The sequence below is a fragment of the Polypterus senegalus genome, chromosome 11 (genome assembly GCF_016835505.1).
Source record: "Polypterus senegalus isolate Bchr_013 chromosome 11, ASM1683550v1, whole genome shotgun sequence".
Taxonomy (NCBI): domain Eukaryota; kingdom Metazoa; phylum Chordata; class Cladistia; order Polypteriformes; family Polypteridae; genus Polypterus; species Polypterus senegalus.
In genome coordinates, this window is record NC_053164.1 from 116386605 (window position 1) to 116406136 (window position 19532).

The following is a 19532-nucleotide window of genomic DNA, read 5'->3' on the forward strand; positions in this document are numbered from 1 at the left end:
CACTTCACCTGACTGTAATCTGTATTATTTTATTGACTCACATAGTTTCTAATTATGGTAAAGAATTAGTTCCTTCAAAACCCACATAACATTGTGTGTAACTGCAAGCATGTCTTGTTTGATGCATGTGATAAGAAGAGCAGTCGTGGTAACCTCTAGACAAATAAATGGGATACACATGATAATGTGTGATAATAAAATATAAAGACATTTCATGCTTCTGCCTGGTACCTGTTAAAATTTAGAAAATACAGATATATATGTCTGTGTGAGTTTGTGTGTGTAAGAGTATGTACCTATATATACAGACTCTTTAACCAATTCTCATATTTGTAAAGTGTGTCATATTTTATGGTATTATTTTTTGCTTACTCTAAGTACCAAGTTTCAAATGGTGTGCATTCTAAGGAATTATTAGTAGACTCTGGACAATGAATATATCATATCAGTTAGGAAATATAATCTTGACATTTATGAACACTTTTGTGTCAAAATGAGTCAATATTTTATTTTTAATGAATGTGCTACACATTTGGAGAGAGCACTATAGTTTAAATACAGTGTAGCCATACTTGGTCATTGTCATTGATCAAAAACACACTGATGTGTGATAATTTTCCTTTGATCATCAATATATTGAATCTGTAACCCCATTTGAAATGCTCCAGTAACCTCAAATGTAGATTTGTATACCAACCAAGCTTTATTTTAGAAAGCATCATTCATCCAAACCATTGATTCATCCAAAGTATTATCACTAACTGCTTCCATAGAAAATAATGACTCCAGTTAGGTATATGATATCAGAAAATATAAACAGTGTTCTGAGAAAGAAGGGCATACTATTCTGAGATTAAACAATTGCTAAACAAAAGTATTTTTTATTTGTATCACAGTAGTAGTAATGGAGTTTGTACCTATGGTACTGTACATTCTGTCAAAATGCAAGGCATGTTAATGACCTTTTTCCAAGTCTGGTTTATTGAATAATGGAAAAGGTAGTTAGTGTCAAAGAAACTGATGGAATGAAGAGTCACATTTAATTTAGCAGAAAGGCTGGATAGAAGACCTTTAATATACTTCTCACTACATAGAAACTGATAATATAAAATGACTGGTAAGAAGACAGAACTACAGCATGTGTCTGTATATAGAAACCTAACTGGTCATGGGTTTTATTGAGAATATTAGTCTTCTTGGAGAAGAAGTGAATGTAGATGTATCAAAACTCTGCTCAGCAGGGAAAAATATATCTGTATGAAGAAATGTTTCTTTTTTCTCTCAAATCAGTTAAAAAGATGACAAACTTCAAGTTATGTAACAGTAAAGTGAATCTGCATCAGGATAACAAGAAAGAAGCTTTTTAGTGTTTGAAAGAAACACTCAGAAAGAGGAAAAAGGTGGTACAGTAGCTGTTTCATTTTGTTTTTATATTTGAATTTGTTGTCGTAATTAAAACATGACACATGTACTTAAAGAAAAGTGAAATATAATGTTCAGTATGATCGATAAAGCGAAGGTTTGATAGATCTACTGTAATTCTTTTCTCTCTGTAAAGCACAGTCAGAGCTGGCCATCCAGTTGTTTCAGGATGAGGTATTGTTTTGGGTACTGACGATTTTCTACCAATTTCCTGGGTTAAAGATCAATTCCGTGATCTTTAAAGATCAATCCTCGGACTATGAAACACAAATATGTAATGCTTGTTGTAAGTCTCTGCATTGGCTTCCAGTTAAGTTTAGGGTCAATTTCAAAAAACTGATTTTAAAACATATTGTTTTAAATATCTTCAACCCCATTTACTTAGCAGAATTTCATGCAAGTTTTTTCAAATATGCTTAATCTAATTTAGGGCTGGGAGGGTGAGCCTTTTGTGCCAGCCTTACTAAGCACAAGGCATAAAACAGCTCTTAATGTGGTGCCAAGCCATTACAGGGGCCCACTCATGCACAAACCTACACTCACTTAGGGAGTAATTTGGAATTGTCAGTCAACTTGACCAGCATGTCCGTAGTGATATGGAAGGATGCGCAGAAGGAAACCCACAGAGACATGGGCAAATCAAGCAAACTATAATCCAGGATGCGGAATCCATGAGAGGGAGGTATTATCTACTTGTACTTAACTAGTTCTGCACTCTGGAGTCCATGTAAATTGGATGGCTACTTCAAAGTGTACCAGAGTGTTCATAATGGCATGCACGCAAATGTTGACCTAAATTATTTGCTTGGTCTTTGATTTATTGTAGTATGGGCATCACTGTCCAGGGGTTGTTCCTGCGTTGTGCCCAATGCTTGCTTAGGTAGCCCCAGCTTCTCCACAAGCCTGCTCAGGATAAGTAGCTTTAAAACAAATGAATGGAAAATATTTTTTCCTTCAAGTAGGTAGTGACTGTTTTTCGTTAGAATTATTCAGGAATTTTTCAAGGACAATAAACCAGGTAGATCTATCTACTGGTGAACTTTCTACCACTTTTAATTTCTTGCATCCTTATATTCACAAGCACTCGCTGCTTATGGGGCACTTCTTTGCATGAAAGTCAATCACTATGCAAGCCCAGTTTCCATTATTTGAAATTTTCTGGCTTTCTAACAGGCAACATGCTGTTTTTTACTTTAAATTCTCTAGAAAACGGACTAGTTATGAGTGTAAGTCATTTAAAAAAATTCACAGATTACTAGCTCCCACTGTTTTTTTTTAACTTATTGTATAAATTGAAGCAATGTTAGCTGGAAAGCATGCAGAAATCCACAAATATAGCCTCAGGCAATGCATAGAAATCACAGAGGTTTGGCTGTGTGTGTTTAAATTACATTACCATAACCAATGGATTGATATCGCACTTTTCTTTTGAACTGCTGTGCTCAGCCCACCTTATAGGAAAATAGAATAAGGTCTTGAACTTAAATCCACAGGGTTGCTGCTTCTATTCCAATTCTGACTCACTGTGTTATCGTTACAAAGTCCATAATCAGCATCTGTTCTAATGAAAAAGCATAAGTGGTTGTGCAAAAGGTCTATAAATGTGATGTACTCTGAAAAGGTGTTGACTTGAGAAGGACCTTCTATGAAAACAGGGGCTGTTGTTGTAGTGAAAAATTAAGCAAAGGTACAGGGAAACATTACTTAACTTACAGTAAGAGAAAAATTCCAAGTGTAGTAGCCCGACTTTACTATGTAATATGGAATTCTGTATGTGGCACATCTAATAAACAGACAGCTGCTTAAATGACATTTTGACAGTCCAGCCACATACAGTGTACAAATTCGCATAGACAGATAATAACTGGTTGCCGTAAATAAATATTTAATCTTTCTTAATTACAATTAGACTTGAGAAGGAACTGCTTTAGGATATCTTTCACTAGGCTTAAATGCTGTGTAAGTACAATAGCTTGCTTTACATGTTTACTTCAAAAATGTTTTTATTTTGTTTATTTATTTTCTACTTTACATTATTTGAGAACATAAGGGCAACCATTAAGAAGGATATCAGGGAAAATTAAAGACAGCTAGAGAGGAATATAGCAGAAGACCCTAAGAGATTCTTTCAGTATTTTAGTAGTAAAAGAATAGTCAAGGAGGAGGTGAAGTGCATCAGAAATAGTAAAGGGGAGTTAAAAGATACAGACAGTGAAACAGCAGATTCCCTAAACTTGCATTTTTCTGAGGTCTTCACAAGTGAGGAAGTGAATAACTTCATCCATCCATCCATTTTCTAACCCGCTGAATCCGAATACAGGGTCACGGGGGTCTGCTGGAGCCAATCCCAGCCAACACAGGGCAGGAACCAATCCTGGGCAGGGTGCCAACCCACCACAGGACATACACAAACACACCCACACACCAAGCACACACTAGGGCCTAACCTGCATGTCTTTGGATTGTGGGAGGAAACCGGAGCACCCGGAGGAAACCCACACAGACACAGGGAGAACATGCAAACTCCACGTAGGGAGGACCCAGGAAGCGAACCCGGGTCTCCTAACTGCGAGGCAGCAGCACTACCACTGTGCCACCGTGCCGCCAGTGAATAACTTCCCAGCCGTAAATACGACTAGTAAGGAGGTACTGAAGGATTTGGAAATTCTAGAGGGAGAAGTGCTGCTCAGATTAAATAAGCTGAAATCAAACAAATCACCAGGACCAGATAATATTTACCCTTGAGTTCGTAAGGAGGTTAGCGAGTACATATATAAACACTTGACACATATTTTTAGGAAGTCACTGCGCACTGGAGAAATTCTGAAGGAATGGAAAATGACAAATATCATCCCATTATATAAAAGGGGTGACAGGGCAGATCCAAGCATATATAGGCCAGTAAGCTTAACATGCATCTCAGGAAAATTAATGAAAGGAATTATTAAGGCGCGCTTCGCAGTGGAGAAGTAGTGTGTTAAAGAAGTTATGAAAAAGAAAAGCAAACATTTTAAAAATAACGTAAGATGATTGTTAATGTAATTGTTTTGTCATTGATATGAGTGTTGTTGTCATATCTATCTATTTTATATATATATATATATATATATATATATATATATATAGCAAAATACCTGGGATTGGCAGCGAGAAGTAAAAGAAAAGGAAACATTTTAATAATAACGTAACATGATTGACAATGTAATTGTTTTGTAATTGTCATGAGTGTTGCTGGTATATATATATATATATATATATATATATATATATATATATATATATACACACACACACACACAGACACATATATAAACATATATATACATATAAACATATATATAAATATACAGTACATATATATACACATACTGTATATATACACACACACATATATACATACTGTATATACAACATATACATATCTACATATATACTGTATATACACATATATATACAAATCTACATATATATATCTACATATATATATATATAGCAAAATACCCGCGCTTCGCAGCGGAGAAGTAGTGTGTTAAAGAAGCAATGAAAAGAAAAGGAAACAATTTTGAAAATAACGTAACCTGATTGTCAATGTAATTGTTTTGTCACTGTTGTGAGTGATGAGTGTTGTTGTCATATATATATATATATATATATATTTACACACACACACATAAACATATATATATATACATATCTATACATACACATATATACATACATATATATCTACATATATACACACACACATATATATAAACATATATATACATATACATACATATCTACATATATATACACACACAGCTATTTCGTATCAGTGCAATACGCTGTTTGTTAGAACGGTTGACTCCCGCTCTTACGTGCAATAAAAATCAAATCATTCAGTTGTCTTTGCTCATATGTCATTTTAGAGCTGGACGCCTGGCATCTTTTTTGGCCACAGGTTCGTTTCTGTTTGCTGTGAGGTTCTGTGTTGTGGAGATTCTCAGGATGGATTGCAGGTGCTCATCAGTGAGGCGACTCCTGTGTGCTGTTTTGTTAGTCTTTATCACTGAGAAGAGCTTCTCACACAGATATGTGCTACCAAACATGCACAAGGTTCGAGCCGCATGTAGACGGACTTTTTTTGTTCATCAAAGTCACCAAAGCGCCGTGCAAACTCAGTGCGCAGTGCGCTCAGTTTATCAGCAAAGTGCGTATTTGGGAACACCGTAGTGACGACTTGGTTTAACAGTACTTGGCAACAGGGAAAGTGGGGCAAGGTGAACTGGTGCATTTGTGTCTCCCATAAAAGCAGCTTCACTTGAAATCACTTTGTGATTGTGCACGGGTTAAAACGTCCGCTGAAGTGTCAGATTCTTATTTAATTATGCTGTTTTCTGTATCTTCTGAATTGCATTCAGGTTACCCTGATGCAAGGCAGCTGAAGCGCTGCATTATGGGATCTGTAGTTTATTGTGTTACCAGCGCTTCATATACCCGGCTTTAATAACAATAATACAGTATATAAAATGATCTCGCGGGCGGATATAATTACGCCGGGCGGATGTGGCTTATGCCCTTGAGTTTAACACATATGGACTAAATAGAACTTGAAAAGATATGTTTTTTCAAATGTGATCGCGCAATTCAGATAGAGTTGACGCGCACTACAGCCTGCATGCCTCAATCAATCAATCAATCAACATTTATTTATATAGCACATATTCATACAAAAAAATGTAGCTCAAAGTGCTTTACAAAATGAATAGAAAAATAGAAGACACAATAAAAAATAAACATAAGTCAACATTAATTAACATAGAATAAGAGTAAGGTCCGATGGCCAGGGTGGACAGAAAAACAAAAAACTCCAAAAGCTGGAGAAAAAAAAAAATCTGTAGGGGTTCCAGACCAAGAGACCGCCCAGTCCCTCTGGGCATCCTCCCTCGCTCTTACTTTTTTACCGTTCATCTAATGAATACACTGAGTATGGCTTTACCAAAACAATCATTGATGGCGAATAAAGTATCCATTATTCGAGTATGTAGATCGGTATATATATATACATATATACCCGCGTATCGCAGCGGAGAAGTAGTGTGTTAAAAAAGGTAGAAAAAGAAAAGGGAACATTTTAAAAATAACGTAACATGACTGTCAATATACAGTATTTGTTTTGTGAGTGTTACTGAGTGTTGCTGTCATCAATGATTTGATTATCATTATTTCTTTCAATCAGGTTCGTATTTGTAGGATGTGTTGTGTTCAAGTTACATTCCGTGTTTGTCAATCGTTGTAAAGATGACAGGTTTCATTCATCGATTCGTTTCTTACTGCATCAATAAACAGCTCGTCTTCTTCTTTATCTGAGACCTGACACACTGCATGCACTGGTTTTTTACACTGTCTTCCTTTAGCGGGACATTGACTTTTCCACCGTGTGCTTTGTTTCCGCAGTAGCTGGATTTATGAATATGCTTATCAGACGCTTCATATTTTTTGCTGCCATTTCAATTGTGTAATTCGGTTTTGTTCAGCGCTCTTTGGAACTGTTGCTTTTATCTGTGCACGCGCCAGTTCACGTGAGCCACTCGGTGTACTTGCATCGAAGGTTCCCAGCTGTGCTGGTGCCATCTCGTGCTATGTCCATAGCTGTATTTAATGTTACCTTAGTCCTGGCACTTAAAACTTTCTCTCGCAGTTTCGCTGAGTTTGTGTCAAACACCACCCTGACCATCTCATCTTCCTCTCCATAAGCACAGTCCTTCACCCGTGAATATTTACCCGTGGCAGTTTGCTATTGGATTGCTGCTGACGGACGGCCTTATATGGGCAGGCACTAAATTACAAACGCCAGCGGCAGCCTGTCTATGAACTTAATTTAAAGTGTAGGTTTACATCGTGCTTTGTTTCCGAAGTAGCAGAACTCATGAATATGGTTGTATATGTCACTCGCTCGCTTCTTATTGTTTCGCTGCCTTCTCAATTATATAATGCATGTTTTCTTAAGCCCTTTTTTGAGCTCTTCCTGGTTTTCTATGTACTGCGTGATTACGTGGAAGGCGTGATGATGTCACACGAAACTCCGCCCCCACGGCGTTGAAGCTCATCTCCATTACAGTAAATGGAGAAAAACTGCTTCCAGTTATGACCATTACGCGTAGAATTTCGATATAAAACCTGCCCAACTTTTGTAAGGAAGCTGTAAGGAATGAACCTGCCAAATTTCAGCCTTCCACCCACACGGGAAGTTGGAGAATTAGTGATGAGTCAGTGAGTGAGTGAGGGCTTTGCCTTTTATTAGTATAGATAAGATTAAGCAACATTTGGCAAGAACAGTTTTTCGGAACAGTCAGCATAGGTCCAGAAGAGGGAGGTCGTATTTTACTATCATGCTTAAATTCTATGAGGAGACAACAAAAGAGCATATGATATTATTTATCTTGACTTTCAGAAAGTATTTGATAAGGTGCCACATGAGAGGTTGGGCATCAAGCTAAAAGAAGTGGGAGTTCAGGGTGATGTTTTTAGATGGGTGAAGAATTGGCTCAGACACAGGAAGCAGAGGATGATGGTGCGAGAAAAGCAGATAATATCAGAATTGGCTGATATTAAGAGTGGTGTTCCACAGGGGTCAGTGCTAGGGCCGCTGCCATTTTTAATATATATAAATGATTTAGATAGGAATATAAGTAACAAGCTGGTTAAGTTTGCAGATGATACCAAGATAGGTGGATTGACAAATAATTTGGAATCTGTTAAATCATTACAGAAGGACTTGGACAGCATACAGGCTTGGGCAGATTTCTTGCAGATGAAATATAATGTCAGTAAATATAAAGGATTACACATAGGAAGTAAAAAAGTTAGGTTTGAATACACAATGGACGGTCTGAAAATCGAGAGTACACTTTATGAGAAGGACTTAGGAGTCATAGTGGACTCTAAGCTATCGACTTCCTAACAGTATTGAGAAGCCATTAAGAAGGCAGATAGAATGTTAGGTTATATAGCACGATGTGTGGAGTACAAGTCCAATGAGGTTCTGCTCAACCTTTATAATGCACTGGTGAGACCTCATCTTTAGTACTGTGTGCCGTTTTGGTCTCTAGGCTACAAAAAGTGCATACCGTGCCAGTGGAAGAGAAGGTCCAGAGAACAGCAACTAGGCTGATTCCAGGGCTCCAGGGGTTGAATTATGAGGAAAGATTAAAAGAGCTGAGCATTTTCAGTTTAAGCAAGAGAAGATTAAGAGGTGACATGATTGAAGTGTTTAAAATTATGAAGGGGATCGAGACTGTTATTTCAAAATGAGTTCATCAAGAACACAGGGACACAGCTGGAAACTTGTTAAGAGTAAATTTCGCATTAGAAAGTTTTTCTTTACACAAAGAATGATGGACACTTGGAATAAGCTACCAAGTAGAGTGGTAGACAGTAAGACTTTAGGGACTTTCAAAACTCGACTTGATGTTTTTTGGAAGAAATAAGTGGAAAGAACTGGCAAGCTTTGTTGGGGTGAATGGCCTGTTCACATCTAGATTGTTCTAAAGTTCTAATTTGATATGCAAAATGACCTATAGTAACAATGGAAGATGTTGGCATCTTAGCATAGTACTATTCTTTTACATTTGTGTTTTGAGGTAGAGTGTCCCCTTCAAGATTTTGTCAAAGAAATGGTCATTGACTTTGTAAGGGGTGCTTTTACAGTATTTCTCTTGCGCACAGCACAGTACCATCCCTTATGTTTGGAGGATACACTTAGTAATTGTGTGAGTGAAAAATAATTCTTTTACATACAGAGCAGCTAGACCTTTTGACATTTTCTCTTAGTAAATTAAATGTTTATTGTTTGAAAAATTTAATTATTTTAAAAAAGACTATCTTGTTATATTTCTTATTTTCCAGAAAAGCCATTTCTCGCTCTGGACTGCAGCATCTTGGACTACAAGCACCTTATCCTGTGCTCTCTCACAGGCCAGCCAAAGAAATAAGAAGTACAGTTGACTGGAGTGTAAGTCACTATAAGCCAAAAGAGTTTCTTCTGTGTCACAGTATAGTATTGAAAGATCCATGTTTAAGTTTTGGAGTGCATTATATTTGAAAGTAAAACTTAAATGTACAAGTTTTTAGGAACACGCAGACTGTCATTTTCTTAGTTGCACACATTGATGGAGTGCAGAAACTTGAAGTGGCATCTTTTTATTTTTATTCTAATCTTCTTACACTTTGCTGTCTGTCATTCAAAGTTGCAATCCATTGATCCCTAAAATTATTTTCTCTACACTGATTCATTAAATTTAAGTCAGAACCATTCAATTTCCATAGACACATTTTGAATGCTGTTTTTGTGTCAGATTTATATCTAATTCACTGTAACCCATTGAATGAAGTGAGAGACATTAAGGCCACCAGTTATGAGAAAAATCCTATGGAAGCTCTTGGACACGTCGTTAGTGATCTATCCTGGAGTCATTGGTTGTTTCGGGTCTTTCAACATCATACACCCTCGCCCAAGCAACCCTGCCGGGGGTGATCAGATCCCAGCTTCTTTCTTAGCAGTATTAGCTCATTGGCCACCTCTCCTGATCCATAGCCTTCTTGAAGCTCTCTCAGCAGCATCTGTGTTAGACCAGATAGCTGTCCTCTTGCTAACCCTAGCAATGCTACGTAGGGTATAGATTCTGCAGAGTGAGAAGTCGGCAAAATCCCTGCACCCTACTTTAATGGGCTTGCAGCAAGCCTTCTAGCTTTTCCTCCAGCACTGCTCCACTAGTTTCTGGTACTTGGTTTGTTTCTACTCATTCACTTCCTCAATGTGGTCCTTCCTGGAAACTATTAGCTCAATGACTGCAACTTGCTTCAAGGACACAGAAAAAAGAACTACATCAGGTCTCAACATAGTTGTTGCTATACGGTTGGAAAAAGTTCAGCTGCTTTCCCAGCTCAGCTTATAACAGTCTGTTTGACACGATATTGAGCAGGTCCAATAATGATGATGATCTAGGCTGATGTCAGGGCTGTACTCAGGCTCTGACAAAGGAGATGGGTTTCATTTGGCTACGTTGTTTGCTGGTGGTAATGGCTCTCTGCCACTCCCTTCAGCACTTGGTCATGGCACTGCCAGTAGCAACCTCCCCCCAAAGCTTTATGGTATCTTCTGAGGATATGCTCCAGTTATCCTCTTCCTCGAAAGAGGGGGCAATCTGGAGTGCCACACTTACCCCTGACATGGAGGTTTGCAGGGCTTGACAAGATATCTTAGAAACCACTGCCCTTCAGTTTATCCAGAATTCTGCCACCACCACCCCTTCCTACGTTTTCAACTTCCTGCCAATCCATACCTGGATGTCTGTTGCTGCCACTTTAGGATCCTTGGAGTCTCTGCCCAGTCCAGACAATTAAAGGAAAGTGCTGCTCTGCTCAAAGTGTGAGGTATGCCTGGTCACCTTCAAAGGTAGCTACTGATCTTTCTCTCCAGCAACTCCACAGTTCAACTTGTATGCTGGTAGAAGCCGTAGGAACTGAGGTAGGAAATGATACTGATAGTTCCAGGCTTTAAACCTACCAGGTAACCATGACTTGTCCATGATGATGAGTCAGCGCTGAAGGTCCTTGGAAACTGCTTGGACAACAGCTGCAATCCTGAGGCTACAGTTGAAGACCTTCCCCAACTTTTCACAACTTCTCAGTGGTGGATTTGTATTAAAGTGCCATCCCAGGTAAAAAAAAAAAAAGCACTGCCCACTATTTAATGTAACCACCACCACATTTACTCACATGTAAAGTAATTTCTTCTGAATTAGATGATAATTCCTTCGCTTGTATTTTCAGGCTCTTAAATAGGCTGACTCTGGATAAAGAACATGTGTCTTTAGATTTATAACGTTCAGTGCAGTGACATAAAATTTTCTGATGGTCATACATATTAAGTGTGTGTGAGCAGTAGTTCATTTTAATGGGTATACTGGTGCATAGAAGAAGGGAAGTGTAATTATGAGAAATTAAATTTTAACATATTTTTGAAAATGTAATTGTATTCTGAACTTTAACATGTGCTTAGTACATTTTCTATTTAGTGGATCTGTTGTTAGAATATTTTGGGATTTGTTATTCTGGCTATTATAAGGCATCTATAAAAGGTTTTGAACATCAAGCTTTGCTCTGGGTTCAAACAATCCTTATTGTACATGTGTGTTTGCAGCAGTAGTGACAGAGCAATAAGACACATTGGTTTTGGGGGAACTAAGATGAATATCATTCTTATTCTGTGTGAGTTAATGCTCATTTCAGTGTGAGTTCAGGACAATATTAGAGATACTGTGTCCTTCATCATAAAGATCATTTAGGTACAAAACTATTTTTGGTAATATTACAGACAGTGGTTGTTGTTGAATTGATAAGCACCAGCCATTCAATTACAGTAACTACATTTCATTGTAGCAGTTCCATGTTGAAAGTTTTGTAGAAGACGAGATAACTTTAAACATGTTATCTGTGAAGGCTTTGTATTAGCATTTATGGCCATTTATCAGTCACTTTGTTCTTTTTTGCGGGGCATAATTTGCTTGCATCTTTTTCTGACAGACATCCATCAGTGCAATTATTATGGACAGTTCTGTTTATCTGAAAATGTTTCCCCTGATATGTGCCATCTTTTGCTGCTCCCTCTAAAATTACCTTTTTTGATCATTTGAATTCATGTGAATTTCCCCTTGGAATTAATAAAGTATCTATCTATCTATCTATCTATCTATCTATCTATCTATCTATCTATCTATCTATCTATCTATCTATCTATCTATCTATCTATCTATCTATCTATCTATCTATCTATCATTTAAAACTTCATGTAGTCAATGTTTGTAGGTATAGCTGCATATATTCCATGCCCAGCATCACATTCTCTACAGGTTTTATGTAAAATGCACCTCCTTAGTTTGACTATAGTCATTTTAGTATTTTTCTATAATAGAAAACCGCATGTAGTAAGGTATTGAGCTTTAAGATATAAGCCTGCTGGTTTAAGTTCTGCCTTTGACTTAGTGTGTTATCCTCATCAAGTCACTGCCTGTCCCTCAAATGTGAAAAAAATGATGCACTGTAACAAATATACTGTATTAATTAATTTTTTAAGTTGCCTTGAATCAGAGTGTCAACCAAATAGAAAGGAAATTGAATTGCTTACAGTTTGAAGTTTGTACCATTATTCTGTTTTGCTGTGGTAGCCATGTAACATGAGGAACATTGTCTGTAACAGTGATGTCACTGTTCAGCAGGCACAAAAATGAACAGTACAGGATAAGCAACATTCAGTTCTAGGATAAATAGAAAATAATACATTTCTTGTCTTTGTTTTACCTTTTGAAGTGTTTGTGCCCTGATCTTTGCAATACTTTTGTCTCTGACCTTTGCCTTTCATTTTAATTTTGTTACTGAGCCTTTTCAATGAACATTAACAGCTCTAGCCAGCTTCCTGACTCTCTTTTGTCTCACCCATTCATCTTTTCATTGTTTTTCCTATTCAGGACACAAAATATTTTTGGGTTACATGAAAGCTTGTGTTTTTATATTTATGAGATATAAGCCTGTTCTTAATGAGTCATGTGTTGTACATTTGAGGCTGAGTTGTCAAAATATTGATTTAAATATATGAAGTCAACTATTTACCTTGGCTTTCCTGAAATTCTACCAAACAAAGAATGGAGACAGTATGCTTTACAATACTTTGTTTTTAGAAAAGGTTTTATTATTAGTATAGATAAGCCTGTGTATGAATTGAATTTATAGTTACCCTTGTTTAAAGCGGACCTTTATTCACTTTATGGCGTTCATAAAGTATTATGTCAAAAGCAAGCAAAACATTGTTATACACTTTCTATTTGTATCCTTTGTTCTGGGCATTGACAACTTGGCACATTCCAGCTGCACCATGATTAAAATATTTCACCCTAGAAAACCATTAAATAAATATAATTATAAGAATATCTGCTGACCCTCCCTCCCCCACACACTTTTAATTTTTCTTTGTTGTTGTTTTATTTGCCCCGCTCATCTGCTTAAACTTTACTTATGTTTTACAATTTTAAATTTAACCTCAATCCATTACCCTTGTGTTCCTGTTTGGTAGGAAGGGGTTTACAGTTGAACTAATGCTCTGAAACATGTCCCCCTACAAGTCAGCTCGGGCAGCAATAAAAATAGCAAATATAATATGTACAATAATCAAATGAGCTTTCACTTATTCAGAAAAAGTCGGTTTCCACAACCCCAAAAACAAATATTTCAGTTGCACAGTATATTATGTAAAATGAAAATAGGTCATATTGTTATTAGGGTTGTCGCCATGCAAAAATTTCAATCTTTGATACAATACTAAGAAAAGTATAGAAATTTTATATCATACCCTATATAGTATATAATGTAACTCAAATAATATGTATTGAAATAAATGAACATTGATTCAAACAAATAATGGAAATTTTAGTCATCAAATACATCCATCCATCCATTACCCAACCCGTTATATCTACAGGGTCACGGGGGTCTGCTGGAGCCAATCCCAGCCAACACAGGGCGCAAGGCAGAAAACAAATCCTGGGCAGGGCACCAGCCCACCGCAGTCATCAAATACAAGTACAGTGGTGTGAAAAACTATTTGCCCCCTTCCTGATTTCTTATTCTTTTGCATGTTTCTGATCATCAAACACATTTAACCATTAGTCAAATATAACACAAGTTAACACAAAATGCAGTTTTTAAATGATGGTTTTTATTATTTAGGGAGAAAAAAATCCAAACCTACATGGCCCTGTGTGGAAAAGTAATTGCCCCCTTGTTAAAAATAACCTAACTGTGGTGTATCACACCTGAGTTCAATTTCCGTAGCCACCCCCAGGCCTGATTACTGCCACACCTGTTTCAATCAAGAAATCACTTAAATAGGAGCTGCCTGACACAGAGAAGTAGACCAAAAGCACCTCAAAAGCTAGACATCATGCCAAGATCCAAAGAAATTCAGGAACAAATGAGAACAGAAGTAATTGAGATCTATCAGTCTGGTAAAGGTTATAAAGCCATTTCTAAAGCTTTGGGACTCCAGCGAACCACAGTGAGAGCCATTATCCACAAATGGCAAAAACATGGAACAGTGGTGAACCTTCCCAGGAGTGGCCGGCCGACCAAAATTACCCCAAGAGCGCAGAGACGACTCATCCAAGAGGTCACAAAAGACCCCAGGACAACGTGTAAAGAACTGCAGGCCTCACTTGCCTCAATTAAGGTCAGTGTTCATGACTCCACCATAAGAAAGAGACTGGGCAAAAACGGCCTGCATGGCAGATTTCTAAGACACAAACCACTGTTAAGCAAAAAGAACATGAGGGCTCGTCTCAATTTTGCTAAGAAACATCTCAATGATTGCCAAGACTTTTGGGAAAATACCTTGTGGACTAATGAGACAAAAGTTGAACTTTTTGGAAGGCAAATGTCCTGTTACATCTGGCGTAAAAGGAACACAGCATTTCATAAAAAGAACATCATACCAACAGTAAAATATGGTGGTGGTAGTGTGATGGTCTGGGGTTGTTTTGCTGCTTCAGGACCTGGAAGGCTTGCTGTGATAGATGGAACCATGAATTCTACTGTCTACCAAAAAATCCTGAAGGAGAATGTCCGGATATCTGTTCGTCAACTCAAGCTGAAGCGATCTTGGGTGCTGCAACAGGACAATGACCCAAAACACACCAGCAAATCCACCTCTGAATGGCTGAAGAAAAACAATATGAAGACTTTGGAGTGGCCTAGTCAAAGTCCTGACCTGAATCCAATTGAGATGCTATGGCATGACCTTAAAAAGGCGCTTCATGCTAGAAAACCCTCAAATAAAGCTGAATTACAACAATTCTGCAAAGATGAGTGGGCCAAAATTCCTCCAGAGCTGTAAAGACTCATTGTAAGTTATCGCAAACGCTTGATTGCAGTTATTGCTGCTAAGGGTGGCCCAACCAGTTATTAGGTTCAGGGGGCAATTACTTTTTCACACAGGGCCATGTAAATTTGGATTTTTTCTCCCTAAATAATAAAAACCATCATTTAAAAACTGAATTTTGTGTTTACTTGTGTTATATTTGACTAATGGTTAAATGTGTTTGATGATCAGAAACATTTTGTGTGACAAACATGCAAAAGAATAAGAAATCAGGAAGGGGGCAAATAGTTTTTCACACAACTGTACTTCAGATACTTCAATCTTTTCTGTAACGTAAGAGTAAAGTTCTGTAAACAAGAAAAAATACAAAAGTTTAAATCCAGTCAACAGTTTTTTTTTCATTGATGAAAACAAAAACTGTTACTGAGGTAGTACAATGAAATGTTACAATGTTGATTGAAAATGTATTGTAATCTTTTGTTAACAGCATGAATAAAAATATATAAACCACAATTAAGTAAATATTCAAGTAAAAAGAACATTAATGTGGTCTTTTGCTCAGAAAAGCAACAAACAAACAGACCACTAACACACATAAAGGCTTTGCATAAATGCAAACCACGCACATTGTATTTTGTGTAAATTAACTAGAATTTCTTTGTAACTTCATATTTTTTTCCAGAAAGACTAACATGTCAACATGCTCTTCCATGAGGTGTGCTTTTGTTGGGTTGTAAATGAGCCCTGATGTATGAAATTGCACAGCTAAGGTATATGGGCATACAGATGAGTAGCTGCACTGTTTATACAACTGAGTACTGAAAAGTTATAGTGCCCTGCATTATGCAGTAAGAGTGATGAAATATAATTTAAAAATCATGTTTAATAAAAATAAAAGAAAGTAACGTGTTAACGGCAGCACACTTTGTAGCAGGAGTTTTAAATTTGAGTGATGGAGGCCCTGTTGTTCAACTTGTCCCTGAATGAACAGCACAGAATAAAACTGGCCTGCAGATAAAAATAATTGCAGGCCCCTTTCTTGATGCTTTAAACATTTAACTAGCTACAAAAAACATTTAACATGAAGAAAAAATAAACATCACATCCCTACTTAATACTTCTGTAATTTACAAATAAGATACAGCGCAAAGTTCTTGGTGTTGATTTTCTTGCAGATTTTGCATACATGCTTGCATGTATCTCATGATTATCTGTCCCCATTTGCCAGAAAGCTAAAGTACTTCCAGAATTATTTGTCCTCTTTGTCAGTTAAGCATTCTGGTGAAAGCTGCAACACTGCTGAGGCTGCCATCTTAGTATACCAACTGGAATGAACTGGAAGTGCATTCATAATGTAGGCTCTAGAATTGATACCATGAAAAATGAGTACTGATGTAATTTTAAAATGTTAAAAATCAATACTTATCAATATTTTGATACCTTTTACAGCACTTCTAATTTTTGTGATTTAGGAGCTAAAACCAAAAGAAAATTGATTTACTGCAGTTTCCTGCAGGCCAACCTATCAAAAGTAAATTTCTCCCATTGCAATCCATGTATACTTCTTGTTGGACATTTCCATCACCATCCAGAGTCATCCCTCATGTGATGTGTAAGTCAGTTTATATAGTACAATATACAATATTTACTGGTATTAGGTTGTGGGTTACCAAAAGACCCCCATTACATTGCATCAGAATGTGTAACATTTGAAGTATAGCTTCAATATACAGTTATCAGTACTATTGTTAATTCTCAGATTTATACTGTATATGCTCTAATTAAATTTAACAATAGTTTTTCTACTAGTCTTCAGTACTTTAATATTTAGTGTTCTCAGGTACCTACAAACTGCATTATAATAATTCTGTTATATTATTTTACAGGAGAATGCAATAAATGGAGAGCACTTGTGGCTGGAGACAAACTGTTCTGGAGATCTTTGTTTGCTGGGAGCCGAGATCTGTGTTGTCCAGATTGCAGTGAGTTGAGAGATCTGTTTTTTGAGGAGCTTGAGCTAGTTGCATGGGGAAACAATATGGTTAGAGCACTAGTGTGAAAGAGCTTTAGAAATCTTTTCAATGGCAGATGGTATTAAGTGACTTTAATTAATTCATTTTCTAACTTGCTTAATGCTCAGAAATTGACAGGTGCAAAATATCCAGTTACAATAAAATCATGGAGTATACTTTAAATTGAAATATAATCATAAAATAAAAAGCATATATAAATACACTAAAGGCATATGTGTAGAGAAAAGTGCACACTATTGAACATAAAAAGAGATTCCATTGCATTGTGTGAATACCTTTTTGCAAGACATTAATCAACAATATAATGTACTGTATATAGAAATACATTAATGCAGCTATGGTTACACTCTACTTAGACATGAAACTGATTATACTGTATACTATGATGTGGAGATAGCATTGATTAAAAGTTCACCAGTTTTGTATTCTTTAGTGTGGAAGAGTCATAAACAGATAGTTAATGGGTTTTGCATAAAACAAAAAATAATTTTACAGTTAAATGCAAATCTAATGTAAACTTTTCATGGTCTAATTAATATCAATCAATGTTCTATCTTAAGCAGCAAATTTATGCAAAAGAAATTATTCAGCAAAATTAAAACCTACCATACCTCTATTCTATATGTGACCTTTGAATATTATTTAAAGCATAGTTATTATTTCATAAGTACAATAGAGTTTTGTAATGCATGATGAAGGCCTTCTCTGTGTATCAATGACAGCTGATGTGCTTTCTACTCAAATTCAAATCACTGAATAACAACATATTCTGAAAGTCTACATTAATTGTAACGAATAGGTGCAACTCAAGTAAGCTGGTATCCACATCAAGCTGTTGTCTAGAACTAGTTAACTCAAGTTTAGGGTTTGCAGGCAGATGGAGCCAATTCTATCAGCATTAAGTGCAAAGCAGGGACCATTGCTGGACACACTCACACATAAATGCACTAACACTTGCTCATAACTGGGCTAGTTTATAATCGTCGGTCAATGCATATTTTTGGGATGTGGCTGCCTCTGTTACATCTCAGCTCTCAGACGGCCTGAGTAAGATTGACCAAAGTCTATTATCAGGGGAACTCAAGGTCTAATGTTATTAGTTCACCTGATACCCATGCTTGATGTGGCCCCTGAAGTTGTGCGATATAAACTCCTCAACAGTCGACAGAACAGACTCAGATGTCAATAACTGCATCGGAAAATGGCTGGGACTTCCTCAATGTCTTTCCAACATGGCACTTTTGGGAGAAATACCTTGAAGCTTCCAGTGAGGCCCATCAGCTTGGGCAACAAACATGAGAAGGTGAGGCTTGTGTTTGAGCTAAATCACCTGTCTTGTCCATCCATAGTAGCAAATTCAAGTTCACATAGGACACAAGTTGAATGTGATGCAGATAGTAGACCAGGCAATTTACTATCTGAAAAAACAGGATATAGCTGCAAACAGGCAGGGCTGGTCTTGGACAGGGAACATCATGTAAATTGTGGTCTAAATCCTCAAAGAAGGAGAGATCTAGTGATATCTGAGGTTATGAAGATGGAGGAGGAGAACTACAAAAAGAGAGTTGTAAGTCAACAACAAGGGAAATGAACAACAGAGCAGTTATGTGGATGGACATGTAGAGGATGCCATGCAAGGCTAAGCTTAGTGATCAGGGAAGCTTATAACACCCTTCTGAGTTTTTGACACCTGTACCTCTGGTATGGCTTGGAGGAGATCTGCCAAGTTTGCAACAACTTGAAACATATCCTCTGTAGCTGTATGGCAGCATTACCGCAGAATAGATGGTGTCACAACCAGGTACTGCGTAAGTCAGTTGAAATCCTGGAGGTATAGAGGTCAGAAGCAAACATGTCCAGCCCAGTAACTTCACAGTAGGTAATCCAGTTTGTCAGGCAAGGGTGCAAGACCCAGAACAGCAGCAAAAGAATGTGGTCCCTCCTGTCATCTGGAGAAGAGTGGACCATGACTGCTGACCTTGAACGTAAGTTGAAGTTCCCACAAGAGATCACCCCAACTTCTTTACAGCCAGACATCATGCTCTGATCCACCATTACTAGGGCAGTCATCATGGCTGAATTGACTGTTCCATGGAAAGATGGGATGGAGGCCACCTTTGAGAGAAAGAGTGAAAAGTATGCAGAACTGTTAGCTGCATGCTCGC

At 37.2% G+C, this 19532-nt stretch overlaps 1 protein-coding gene across 10 annotated transcripts in view; it reads left to right on the forward strand.

The window, feature by feature from the left end:
* dgki (diacylglycerol kinase, iota) overlaps positions 1-19532 on the forward strand; it is a 288696-nt gene that overhangs the window by 122953 nt on the left and 146211 nt on the right. For all 10 annotated transcript variants that reach the window (XM_039769554.1, XM_039769556.1, XM_039769555.1 and 7 more), the window contains exons 2-3: positions 9313-9418; positions 17221-17316. In XM_039769554.1, coding sequence (XP_039625488.1) covers positions 9313-9418; positions 17221-17316 — 202 coding nt within the window. The remainder of the gene's footprint in view (positions 1-9312; positions 9419-17220; positions 17317-19532) is intronic.